This window comes from Haliotis cracherodii, unplaced genomic scaffold, assembly GCF_022045235.1.
Source record: "Haliotis cracherodii isolate W230 unplaced genomic scaffold, xgHalCrac1.p SCAF_3, whole genome shotgun sequence".
Classification (NCBI taxonomy): Eukaryota; Metazoa; Mollusca; class Gastropoda; order Lepetellida; family Haliotidae; genus Haliotis; species Haliotis cracherodii.
This window is the reverse complement of record NW_027266286.1, coordinates 30,694,292-30,707,305: the sequence shown is the minus strand read 5'-3', so window position 1 is coordinate 30,707,305 and position 13,014 is coordinate 30,694,292. Positions and strand designations below refer to the sequence as shown.

General features: G+C 35.9%; 1 protein-coding gene across 1 annotated transcript in view; it reads left to right on the top strand.

The window, feature by feature from the left end:
• The window catches only part of LOC139475356 (inositol 1,4,5-triphosphate receptor associated 2-like), a 165,820-nt gene that overhangs the window by 97,655 nt on the left and 55,151 nt on the right, over positions 1-13,014 (top strand). Inside the window, exon 26 of the mRNA XM_071258582.1 lies at positions 7,058-7,278. Coding sequence (XP_071114683.1) covers positions 7,058-7,278 — 221 coding nt within the window. The remainder of the gene's footprint in view (positions 1-7,057; positions 7,279-13,014) is intronic.

The following is a 13,014-nucleotide window of genomic DNA, read 5'->3' as shown; positions in this document are numbered from 1 at the left end:
GGAAGACATGGAGCAACCTGGAGCTGTAACCACCCAGGGGGAACAAGTGACCACTACACTTTGAAGTGACCTGTCCAGGAGCTTACTGCATCCCTGGGATGTTATCTTGATAATCACCTGGAGAGTACCAGACCTGACCCAGTTTGATGCCCTGCTGATTCCGATTCCACAGAGGGTGTAATCCCCACTGATTAAGTTTCATCCTGAGTATGAGTGGTAATGTATTGTAATTTGTTTTAGTTCCCAGGTGTTAGCTTGTATGAGTTGAGATTATGATCTTGTTATCGCTCATTTCTGAGGGATCAGAGACGTGTGTTTGTTCAAAGTTTATGATGTCTCAGTGAGTGTAAAGTTTGTTATGAAGTGCATCATGCCAAGTTTACGTTAGATAACACTCTCATTGCAGCATATCTTAAGGTGATATCATGCTGATAATGTTTGCACATTTGTGTCAATGAAACAAGTGATAAAGCTCAACCATTCATACACAGTCTTCATCTGGAGGGTCGAATATATGAACAGCTGCTATATACAGAGCTTTACAGGAATGCAAGTCTCTGGTGAGGAGATGCATGGTCATAGTAAAGTAGGTAAAAGTAAGACACCCACTGGTAGAAGCAATCTCATGTTCTATGGCTACCTGTGTATATGTACATCAATCACTCTAACTATCTCAACCAGAATCTTGACAAGAGGACAAATGTGATCCATCATGCCTTCATTATAGAATGTGCTGGAAAAGGTCTTCCAGGGATCTTACTTGTCAAATTTATTATTTTTAAGAGGAAAATTGATCCTTTATATAAGGTCAGGTTTTGATATTTTCAAAAAGGATAGTGAAATCATTCAATTTGGTACAATTTATATTTGAAATGAATTAGATATTTTCAGTGTTTATCAAGTTCTGTATGAATGGAATTCATAACTGATGATACAATACATCTGTGAATATTTATTGTTTTTGAGAATGAATAAGAGACTTAATGATTAACATTTTTTTTTTACTCCTCTTCAATAGCATGAATGTCAGATCACAAGTATATATCCAATATACCAGTACATATACGAAGGTCTATGATATAATTCCACAGTTTAAGTAGAGTGTCATTGTGAGTCACCTGTCATGCAGGAACAACTGTCGCAGACACCACAATCTCACCAATGTAATGCCCTGCATGTGCAATGTTACTTATCTGTAATTCTTGTATATGATTTTGTCTCAATGCTTCCTTTACTGTTTGTAATTATATCCATATGAACTGAGCTGAACTTCATTGTATTCAGGCTGTGGTCCATGGCACTAAAAGAACATACATACATACATACATACATACATACATACATACAAACATACATACATACATACATACATACATACATACATACATACATACATACATACAAACATACATACATACATACATACATTCATACATACATACAAACATACATACATACATACATACATACATACATACATACAAACATACATACATACAAACATACATACATACATACATACATACATACATACATACATACATACATAGACACATACATACATACATACAAACATACATACATACATACATACATACATACATACATACATACATACAAACATACATACATACATACATACATACATACATACATACATACATACATACATACATACATAGACACATACATACATACATACAAACATACATACATACATACATACATACATACATACATACATACATACATACAAACATACATACATACATACATACATACATACATACATACATACATACATACATACATACATACAAACATACATACATACATACATACATACATACATACATACATACATACATACATACATACATACATACACACACACACACACACACATACATACATACATACATACAGAAGACAGGCAGTACTGCAACATTGCAAATAATATTTCATACAATATACAACATATTTATATTTATGCTTAACAAATTTACATAATGTAATCAATTTTAAAAAAGTTCTATTTTTGTTGTGGAAAACATAAAAACAACATTTGAGTTGTTAGGATATTTACGATAATGTAGTAGAATAGATCTGTTTCTCTGTTTTTTTATAAAATGGACAGATTGATAAATAGACGTTATTATGCAAGTGTGTTTTGGGGATGGTAAATATCTTGTATTAGAAATAAACATTGTATTTAGTGAGCCTTTGTAAGCTAAATAGAGAGTGTTTATTCCAAAAATAGGATTTTTGCCAGCCCCAAATGCAAAAGTGCAATAAACCTCTTTATGACATAATGTTGTTCTTTAATTCTTTGTAAAAAAAATATACTCATTTCTCACATTGCATGTTTTTCTGGAATGTGTGTATTAATTTATATTATGTCAGGCCAGTGATTGGTCGGTCGGACAGTGGCACCATGTGATATAGTTCTTACTGAAGCCTGGTTTTTTTTCAAGACAGTGGCAAGGAGCAGTTTGGCAAGGACAATAGGACTAGTGCCGACTTTTATCCCAGTAGAACTGTATCACACAGCTTGTAATCTTCCTTAGAACCATTAGATATGAGTGTTTTAGTTTATTTGAATATATAACCAATCTGTTTTGTTTACAGTACTCAGTAAGTATATTCCTCACATACTGGAGATCAGTTGAATTGTCTGACATCAGGACAGTATCATCTGCACACAGAAGTAGAATCAAACATACAACAACATTTTATGCTCAGTCACAATTAGTGAATAAAAACCTGCTGCATTTCTTGCCGTACAAAAATCTTTATACATTCAGAAACAAAGAGAAAAGCAAGGGAGATAAGTTTTCACCTTGCCTTTATACATCAATACAGCAAGGAAGGAAGTTAGAAATCTCATTATTATTAAGATTGTGAGTCTTTGTATGATTATTCATATTCATAATTACTTGAGACATTTTCCATGTATTCCATAGCTAATCAATATATTCTGAGTCCAGTTCTCCATACACTGTCAAAAGCGTTGGAAAATCTATATATGTACAATATGACTTTGTTTTGCATGCTTTAAGTGCTTCAGTAATACCATAAAGTATATTTGTGTTATCAATTGTGGAGTAAGGTTTTCAGAAACCAGTTGTTTTTCTGGTAAGTGTTCATTTTCCATAATAAATATAGTCATTATTGTACAAAATATAGTGAACAATTTTCCAAGGCACCTGAAAAAGGTTATTAGTGTATCTTTCCCCCGTGGATCACCCGTTTTATGCATAGGTGTGACAATTCTGTTGAGCCATAATGCTGAAAGTACCACTGTATCTAATACAATGTTACTAAGTACAAGGTAAAAAATTTGGGACGAGTGTCTCATCTGTTCACTAAAATATATGGCAGCTGCTTAGTGTCTAGATTTAATCCAAATTGTGTTAAATCAAATGAATGTGAAGTGTTGCAAAGAAGCGTTAATAACAAGGTTTTTGTTCCTTAGCATATAATTTGGGGGATATAGTCATCATGGGACTGTCTGTCCATCCATATTTCGTTTCCAAAGCATAACTCGAACACTGTAAAAGATTTTTTGTTCAAACTTAGTACATATATAAACCAGGAACTGAAGTGGTGCCTTTTGCTATTGTGGGGGACAGAGGGATTTGTCATCTTCTGATGACTCTTGTTATATAAAGAATTTATGCTTTCGGGAGTATGAAACTTTAATATGCTCAAAGAAATATCATTGGCCCCAGAAGCTTTCATACAGCTCGCCGTATTATTCATTTAAAACAGACATAAGTGCTTTAATTAACTGATTGTGATCAAACTGTCCTGGAGGCCAGCTAAATACTTGTCATAAAGTTTCATGCAGAAATCCAAATTGTTTGTATTGAATATAAATCACATAAGGTGTATATTAGCCAGCCTCGTCAGATGACCTCAGTCAAGATACAGCCTATAGCAGCGAAGCCTGCTGGTAATTAAGTGATAAACCCAGGCATAGCAGCTGGACACAGGTAATGCTTTGACATTGCTGGCAGGGTAGGGATATACACACAGGTAAATACTGCTCATATAAAAACAACTAAAGGAAGATATTTTGCAAAAAAGACCAAACAATTATGGATAACACCTTCTTTAGTATATAGTAATCACAATGTTTCAGTATGGATCCATATACTATTGTCAAGCAAGGGCAATGAAATGTCACTATGACGTGTAATAGACAAGTTGTTATCCATAAATATTTTGTCTATTTTGTCAAACGTCAACTTCTATGAAAATGCCTATCTAACAATTTAGTGTATAGTTAACTATAGAAAAATCACTTAGAATATGTCCAGCTTGCAATAATTGCATACAGGACAAAATTCCCCTTTCAATTAAATTGTTCATATGATGATTTGAGAAAATTACATCTGTCTGTAAATGTTTGGAAACATCCTAGCTTGAGTATTTATGAAAAAGTGATGTGTTATAAAAATGAAAATTTATTGAAAGGTTTTTCACATTATCTATGTTAAATGTAAGAAGAAGAAAACGTAGTTTGTAATGCATTTACTTGCATGGTGTTTGTTTATGATCTCTACGTATTATTTTGTCTTTGAATATGGGCCTGATTGAGGCCTTAAATGCAAATGCTCATCTTCTTCTTAATCTTAATAATAATAATATATATTGATAATCTGAAATATTTACTTTAAATATGAAATGGATAATCAGAATTATTACATTAATATAGTTAGTTTCGATGGAATAAAAATTACAAAATTCCAGCATTTGTTTATTTTGAAATTGACTGTATATTTTGACCTGATATATATTATGTTAATCATGTCAGCTGTTGACTTGTCTGTTTTGTGTGCACTTATAGCCTACATCTAAGGAAGTATTATTGATAACCCATGTACTGGAGACATTGGTGACTATGCACAACTGCACAACTATTTTTTCATTGTTTTAAAAGCTCAGTTATCAAATCCAGTCATTGTGTGTAATCTTGCTCTGTCGGCCATTACTTGTATAGGATTTTCCTCATTTGAAAGCTGGAAATGTTAATCAGGCCATAGTCCCTGATACATAGTACAATGACCACATAGGTTTCATTTGACTAGCTGGGAACAATATGGTATGTGTCATATCTAGTAGTACATGTATGTTATATATGCTCATGTAACAAGAACTTAAAATGGTGTGGGTGTATCCTGTAGATTGAACACAAAGTGTCTACTGTGGGCGTAGATAATGGTATCAGAGACTTAGATTAATCCTTGAGAACCAACAACCTGGACTGTTTTGTTCTTGAAGATATGTGTTGTAATTAGGTGGTACGACTGTCTGGAAGTTGTAGTCCACGTTCTACTGCATTGTAGATTGTGTTGTTCACATATGGTGGCCTCAGAATTACTGTGATATATGTTGATACACTACAGCATATCATTCTGATACACATCAACCTGCTCCTGGTTTTCTTATCAGTTCTTCTATAGATTTTGTTGGCTATCATTAGCTGAGATTACATGACTGAAAGATATTTTACTTGACCAGGGCTTCAGATAGGTGGCTGGAGTCATAGTTTGTATCATTGATTTAGTTGTTTTGCTTGTTGTTTGGTTGCTTTTTGTTGTTAAAAGAGCTGACTGAGGAGCAGGTTGTTACAGAGGGGGACTTGCTGTTGGTGTTGATACACAGCAGCTATTGTTGTTCATGCTGTCAACCACTAGTTTGCCTCCCCCAGACTCAATTATCTACAGGCCAGCACAATATAGATGGAATATTGCTGACTGGGACATTAAACAACGTTCTGTTATGAGTCATATCTTCTGACATTATGTTTTTGGTTTATCAAATTTAAGCTGTCTCCACAATTAGGTGTGTTCAGGCCAAAACAGTTTGTTTTTGTTTTTTTCTATTAAAGGGCAACAATAAACCAACACTTAGTTGTGTCGCCAGCGCCATTTTAATTAGCCAGCGTAATCACCAGATATAGCCTCAGTGAGCCTACAAACTTGGCTTCAGACCAATGAGCGGACAATTGTGGAGCCTGTTGTTTTAAACGACACAATGCTTGAGTTGCCTTAAAAATAGATATTAAACTAAAAGTAATTTTTATTTAGCTTTAGGAAAAGGTATGATAAGGGCCCTTTTAACCTACATGATCTGCATGATTCATATAATAAGCAAAACATTCAGAAATTGTGCCCGATGTTCACATGAATGAGAACAAGTCTTTTTTTGATATCAACACATGTTTTGGATTAATCACAACACTAAATGTATTATTTTGCTAAAATGTGTCAAAAAGGCTGATTTTGTAGAGGTCCTCAGGAAGTATTTATTTAACTATTTGAACATAAGCTAGTCTTTGACCCAAGCTGATTTTTTTAGATGGGGTGGAGTGGTCAAGCAATCTAACGTGTAGCGCTATGTGCCGAGATCGTATTCCACTAGTGACCAGGTTGTTATTCAGCCTTGGGACCAAAAATGTTTACAGGTCTGTTCGGTGTTGTCACCACCCCTAGTGTACAGTACATTGACCCTGTGCACTCGAAAGAACCCACTCATCCGATGGTAGTTGACCAGATGATGGAAACACGAATATGTCCATACACCCGAAACACAAGTGTCAAAATGTATGATTTCACGCTGGGCAAGTGACTTAGTTCAAATGTGCCTCTGTTCGCCCAGCAGGGAATGGGTACCTGATATGTGAGGTGGATGTAAAAACCTTCTCGGCAGCTTCGGTTGTATACTCCCTAGGGAGTTTGAGAATGATAACTGGAAGCATACAGATCCACTGGTCTGTGAACATATTACCACATTTGAGCAGATACTCTATGTAGAATACACTGATGGAGATGAATAAGGGAACACTTAGTCTTAGACACAGTAAAATGATATACTACCATGAATGAATTAAAACTAAAACTCTAATTTAAATGGTGCTTCGGAAAATTCTCCAATTCAAGCTTTGATCAACATGATCAAGCTAGTCCCTTTGTGTCATAGAGCATAGTTAAGTATGTCAGAACTTTAACATTTAGAAAACTTGATATAGTCTTATCATCATTATTTTCAGAACAACCTAGCTAAGAAGCGGGATCATATGCGCACTATGAAATTACCTGAGCTACGAGAACAAAGTGAGGGAGACATGGCTCCCCCCCAGCTCCTGACATTATCGGAGAACACCCTGACCCCGCCCCCTCCTTCACAGGACTCTGTCACACCAAGTTTGCCTGATGAGTTCCTGGAGAAACTGGGCCTGAAGATGTCATCGCCTGAAGAGAAAGTGGTAAAGTAAGTACAAGTTTGCAGTATACTTTACACCAAGATGCTGCCAGCATCAGTCATGTCTCATCTCACACACATTTGAACTCCAGCATGCAGCTACTCTGGGTTATCAATCATTTTTTTTTCAAACCTGAGTTACTTGTGCTATAACAAGTGATGTGAAAGTTTCATTGTCAGCATGAGTAATTTTTCAACTAATGTGGGTTTTGTGGCCTTTTTTAAACTGTTGGTGATTAGTTATTCTACCATGACATTGATGTATGCTAGATTCTGATTGGTTAAAAAGAGGTTTCCTTTTTGCTACAGAAACCCCTTTCAAATATGTTAAGCCTTTTCACCAAGAAAATGTGCGTATGAATACATCCATAGCCTATACATGTCGATTCATAAGAAATGGCTGCCAAACCGATCACCCCAATATGAACTTAAAACATGTCAATATTTCCTCTATTTATGCTGGGTCTCTAATACAAGTCAGGTCTCTTATACACGCTGAGTCAACAGAACGCGTAGCAATTAATAGAAGAAATACGGTAGTTTGATATCGGATGTGTTTGGCACGAATGTGTTTGCACGAATGTGTTTTTCAAATTAAAATAAGAGGTGTCTACTCTACAGTGGGATTACATCAAATTTCAAAACACACTAGGTTTATCTCCTAATTATGTCCCTTAAAAAAACCTCTTAAATGACTCATGATGTACAAGATTTATAAGGGCTGTAGTCTCATGAGCTTCTTGTATAAACAAACCAAATTCTAGCAGTGTCTCTCTGTAATTCAATATCAGTTTGATGATTCAGTTGAAATATGACTATTCTCTTGAATTGTGTGTTACATTATATATGTCAGCAGTATAGCTATGGCATTGGACCTGCATGGAAATCAATCTTGGCATGGTCTTGGTCGATGTGTGAGCCTTGTCTGGGTACTCACCTGGGTACAAAATACTGAGTGCTGAGTGTGGTATAGCTCTCAGTGAAATGCTGTGATGTCATGATTTGGTCTTAGAAGTGTGCAGAATGGCGCTCGGGCTTGCCTGATCACACGTTGAAACCAGAGAAGCTGACTTGTGCATTATCAATAGATCCCTTTTATTCATTTTGTGATTATCATAGATTTTGAAGACTGCAGAATACCAGATACTTTGCCGACATTTTGTATAATATGGAAATATTCTGTAATATCGAGTTCCTGCTTCAGTGAGTGAGTTTGGAGTTTTGTGTCTCAATCCACTGAATAAAGGTTTTCTGGATATTTTTCACAAACTCTTTCAGCAATTGATGTCTGCCATTGTTTTCTCCAGAGATAGGTACCAACTGACGCTCTGCCAATGTAATTGGGGATGTCATGTCAGTATCTAATTAACACACAATTTTCTAACAAAAAAATGAAACCATTACTACTTATTAGACGCCCCGATCTAATAAGCACTTATGGCAATATTTGCTAATATATTGGTAAGTGAACAATCCGAATAAGTGCCCCTTGCGATTATTAACTCATATATTCAAGGGTAATACACCCTTGTGTGTTATGCGCACCCTTAGTTATGGGCTATTAAATTCTGGAAAAATATATCTTTCGTGTATAATGCGCACAGACTTTCTCTTTAGTATCATTTCAGGCGGTCGTATATATTGCTGTCATGATTCGTCATCTGACATAGAATGTAAAAAAATCTGTATTGAATTACGCAAGTAAACCCTTTTGTTACACTATTTAAGTGTTCATTGTATAACTGGACTTATGTTTGTAATCTATTTTATCAATGTTATTCAAAATTTCATTCAATGATGTTTACATAATAATTTCAGCAAAATCGTGTCCCTACGATACTTACAACTTCCGTTCACCCTGTTCCATAGAGCCCGCTTTCCCACATACTGCTACAGCACCAAATCATATTTATCAATGCAACAATGATCTTATTTTCTTCTGTTTCATTTCTTAACGAATCTACATATCAAGCTAAACATGTCATGGTTGACTTTCAATGAGAAAATATCTCCAAATGTGACAAATTATTTCCATTTGCATTGTTTTCGTTTGTTTACATCACATGCTGTCGTAGAAGCCGTACAGAGAGGTAGCGATATGATCACTTTGATGTGTGAATATATATCGTTGTGCACCTCACAGTCGAAGTTTTAGTTGCAAATAATTATTCAAAACAGTATGTAAAGCATCAGTCTTTTTTTATTTCAACATTTGTTTTAAAATGAGAGAAAATTACAGTCACATGATATGCAAATTAGCCTGTGCCAGTGCTGTTATGTGTAGTTATGTTACTTCTGAAAACGATGATTAACTAAAGACTAGATGTACGTTTAGGAGATGAACATGCTGTGTTTTCAATGTAGAGCTAGGTTACCTGTAGATTTAACCCTGCTAAATTGAATTTGGAATCAAACACGCAGTGTGAGGTTTCAAATGTTAAATTTAGCATGGTTAAATCTATAGGTAACCTAGCTCTACATTGAAAATACAGTGTGTTTATCTCCATTTTAAAATGACTAAATAAAACGCGAACTCTTTGGTGTTAGCAAATATACTGAGTGAAGCGGCATGGGTTGAGTTCAATGTTTTGAGTGGGTTATCGATCTGAATTACGGATTCACCGAACAAAATATGGTGCTGTATATACTCAAGCAGTTTGTTTATACCGTAATACTTCACTTGAACATATGACAGGCATTGAAAGCATATAAGCACGGCAACTTGGTAAGCTAACATGAGGTGGGCATCCCTAAAGGAAACAAAGCAAGCTTTGCAAGGCTTTCCCTCTACATCACGCGTCACCATTATGACGTCATATCGCTCATTGTGACGCAAAAGATACGATGTCACAGTCGTATATAGAAAAGCGCCAAAATTTCAAGCGCTCTGTTACCTCCAAAACGTATATACATTCCCTTTGTTGATTTCTGTCATGTTTTTCTGCACGAAATGTATTGCCACACATCCTTTGAATGTTGTAGTAACCGCATCTGTGCATTTTGTAACCTGTAATTGTAGATATAGTTATTTAAATATGCCTACCGACAATGACTGAAAATAGTACTATTCTATGAATATTAGCTTCCCCGGTGATGCGGCCGTCAAAACCAGCTGTTTCAATCAGCGGGGGTTTGTTGTGATTTAATAGCCTCTGATTGACCAATCAGATAGAGGAAATTCCAAATTCATGGTAGAATTTCGGTTATTTACATACATTTTCTTCAGAAACTGTTTATAAATTTATCTTAGGTAGGTGGTTTTAGTATTTTCATTCACAAGCTAGATATATTGACTGTTGAACTGGTGACCTGTCATGACCAGCACCATTGCTGACATAATAGCAAACACGTTTTGAGAAAAAATATTCAAGTTATGAGAAGCTTTCAAATAAACCTCTGAAGTTAACCAGCATTAACTTGTCTTTTATTACTGCAATTTGGTAAACATTGAGCTTGTAGTATCAGATGAGTAACATCATATAAAACCCTTTTTGGTCAGCACCATTGTGTCTGGTAAAGACCCAACAGGACCAGTAGGTTTTTCAAATTTTCAAAGTGCTAGTCCTCTGGACCACTGACAAATTGTGGTCAGTGTTAAACACTGCTGATAGGCCACAATCCATATCTTCTTTAACTTTACAGAACGCATTCAATCATTTATGTTTTCACTTTCATGTTTGTAAACCATCATTAAAGTCCAGAAGTGTGATTTGTCTGTGAAATTGCAGCTAACAGCAGACCCAAATATAGTATGTGTCTTTGCCACATCAAGCTGTCCCAAGAAGTCAGTTTTTCGTGAATGCAGCTGCTGGTTAGTTTTTATTCTTGTGAATACATCATTGAACATATTGGCACATGACATGACCTCCTCAGTCTGTGGCAAGAATTTTTGATCAACTATCATGAAGTTGTCCTTTGGCATTTTTTTCATTAGATGTTAGTTTATTGTCTCAAAAAGAGACCCTAATATCTCTGATATCACATAAATTGTATTGGAAATGTCACCACACTAATGGGGCATCACTGATTAGTATTTGCTGATATTTTGTATACACAGTCTTGTGTCATCATGTAACCAGAACATATCATGAACCCTGGGTAGTTCCAGCATTTGCATGTTCACGTCAGTATGCATGTAATGCCATATAAACACAAAACCAAAGTTCTTGAACCCTTAACCTTTTGGACAAATTATCACCATGAATAGTTGCAAAATTGCTGATGCTACGTTAAGCAATTATCACTCACTCAAAGTAGACAAATTGTTGGAACCATCTAGGTCCAACAAGAAATTCCCATACAGACCTAGGCACACATAATTGGATACTTCTCTCTAGCCTCCTTGTGGTTGTTTCAGTGCCAAGATTCTGTGTCATTGTACAACTGCAGTCCCATAGCATCAGTCATAGTTCTGACACCATCTCTCTGAGATGCACCAGATTTGGATAAAGCGGTGAGGGCAGTCACGTACGTTCCTTGCCTGAGAATAATGTTACTTTACTCTCAAATTAATTCCCAACAGTACCGGTACATGTATTGCAATCATTTCAAAATGGGTTGGGGGAATAACAGCAATATCAGCAACAATGTGAAAAACATCTAGATAAATTTCATAATTATTTTTTGTTGATAAAGGCCTTATTGTAAACTGAGAACTTTTATTGACATTTATATTTATCGGATTGCTGACACTGCACTGGGTTTTTTTCTTGATAGCAGGAAGTGGTCCTGTATACCTTTAAGCTCTGTGTCACAGCTTGTCAATTTATCAGCGTGGTGGCCTATAGCAAGAGGAAGTTGCTTATGAAATTTAGAGTTTGATTTGTGAAGCAGTTGTGACGTGTGTTAGTCTTAAACTATTGACTCTCATGAGTTTTCGGGGCGGTTGGGTAGCCTAGTGGTTAAAGCGTTAGTTCGTCACGCCAAAGACCCGGGTTCGATTCCCGACATGGGCACAATGTGTGAAGCCCATTTCTGGTGTCCCCCGCCGTGATACTGCTGGAATATTGCTAAAAGCAGCGTAAAACCATACTCACTGACTCACTCACTCATGAGTTGTCCTGACTCCTGGGTAACCAAGTGGTTAATTAGTGAGTTTCTGTTAGGACTGTTACAGGTGCTTGAACACCGGTTGGGTTTAGATGGACTCATGTTCTGGGACGATACCTCACATCTTCACTTGTCTAACGCGTATTGCAGACATCAAAGAAGAAACGGTACATCGTTTGGTCGCATTAGCTGGTGCTTCAAAAAGACAATTGACCATTGATATCGGGTACTCAAGTCTGGTTTTGAGACCCTGGTACTCTTATTTTCCTGCCTTTCAGCTCATGCGTTTTTTGTTGTATGTTTTTTTATTGCCTTCTTATATTCCAGTTTGCTTTATTGAAAATGGAAAACTGCATATCATAAGTATGATTTAGTCCTGATTGATAGGTGTATATAAATTTTGTAAAAAAGAAGGCTAGATATTTGACTTTCTTGGAAAGTAACTGTCGTTGTAGATGCTTGCATCACTTGACTACATACAGTTGCCATGGCGAGTGCTCTTTTTGCTTCTCTTCCAGTCTTTAAAATAAAACATCTTGAATTGGTCTAGCATTATCTCAAGAAGTGTTTGCGTCCTGCTGTCCTAAAATCCTATTATTTTTGGACTTTCACCATTTGGTTGGGGAGGTCATTTGATCTATAAAGATAAAAATAAGCACCTTCTTTTTTGATAGCAAACTCTGTTTTCAGTTTGGG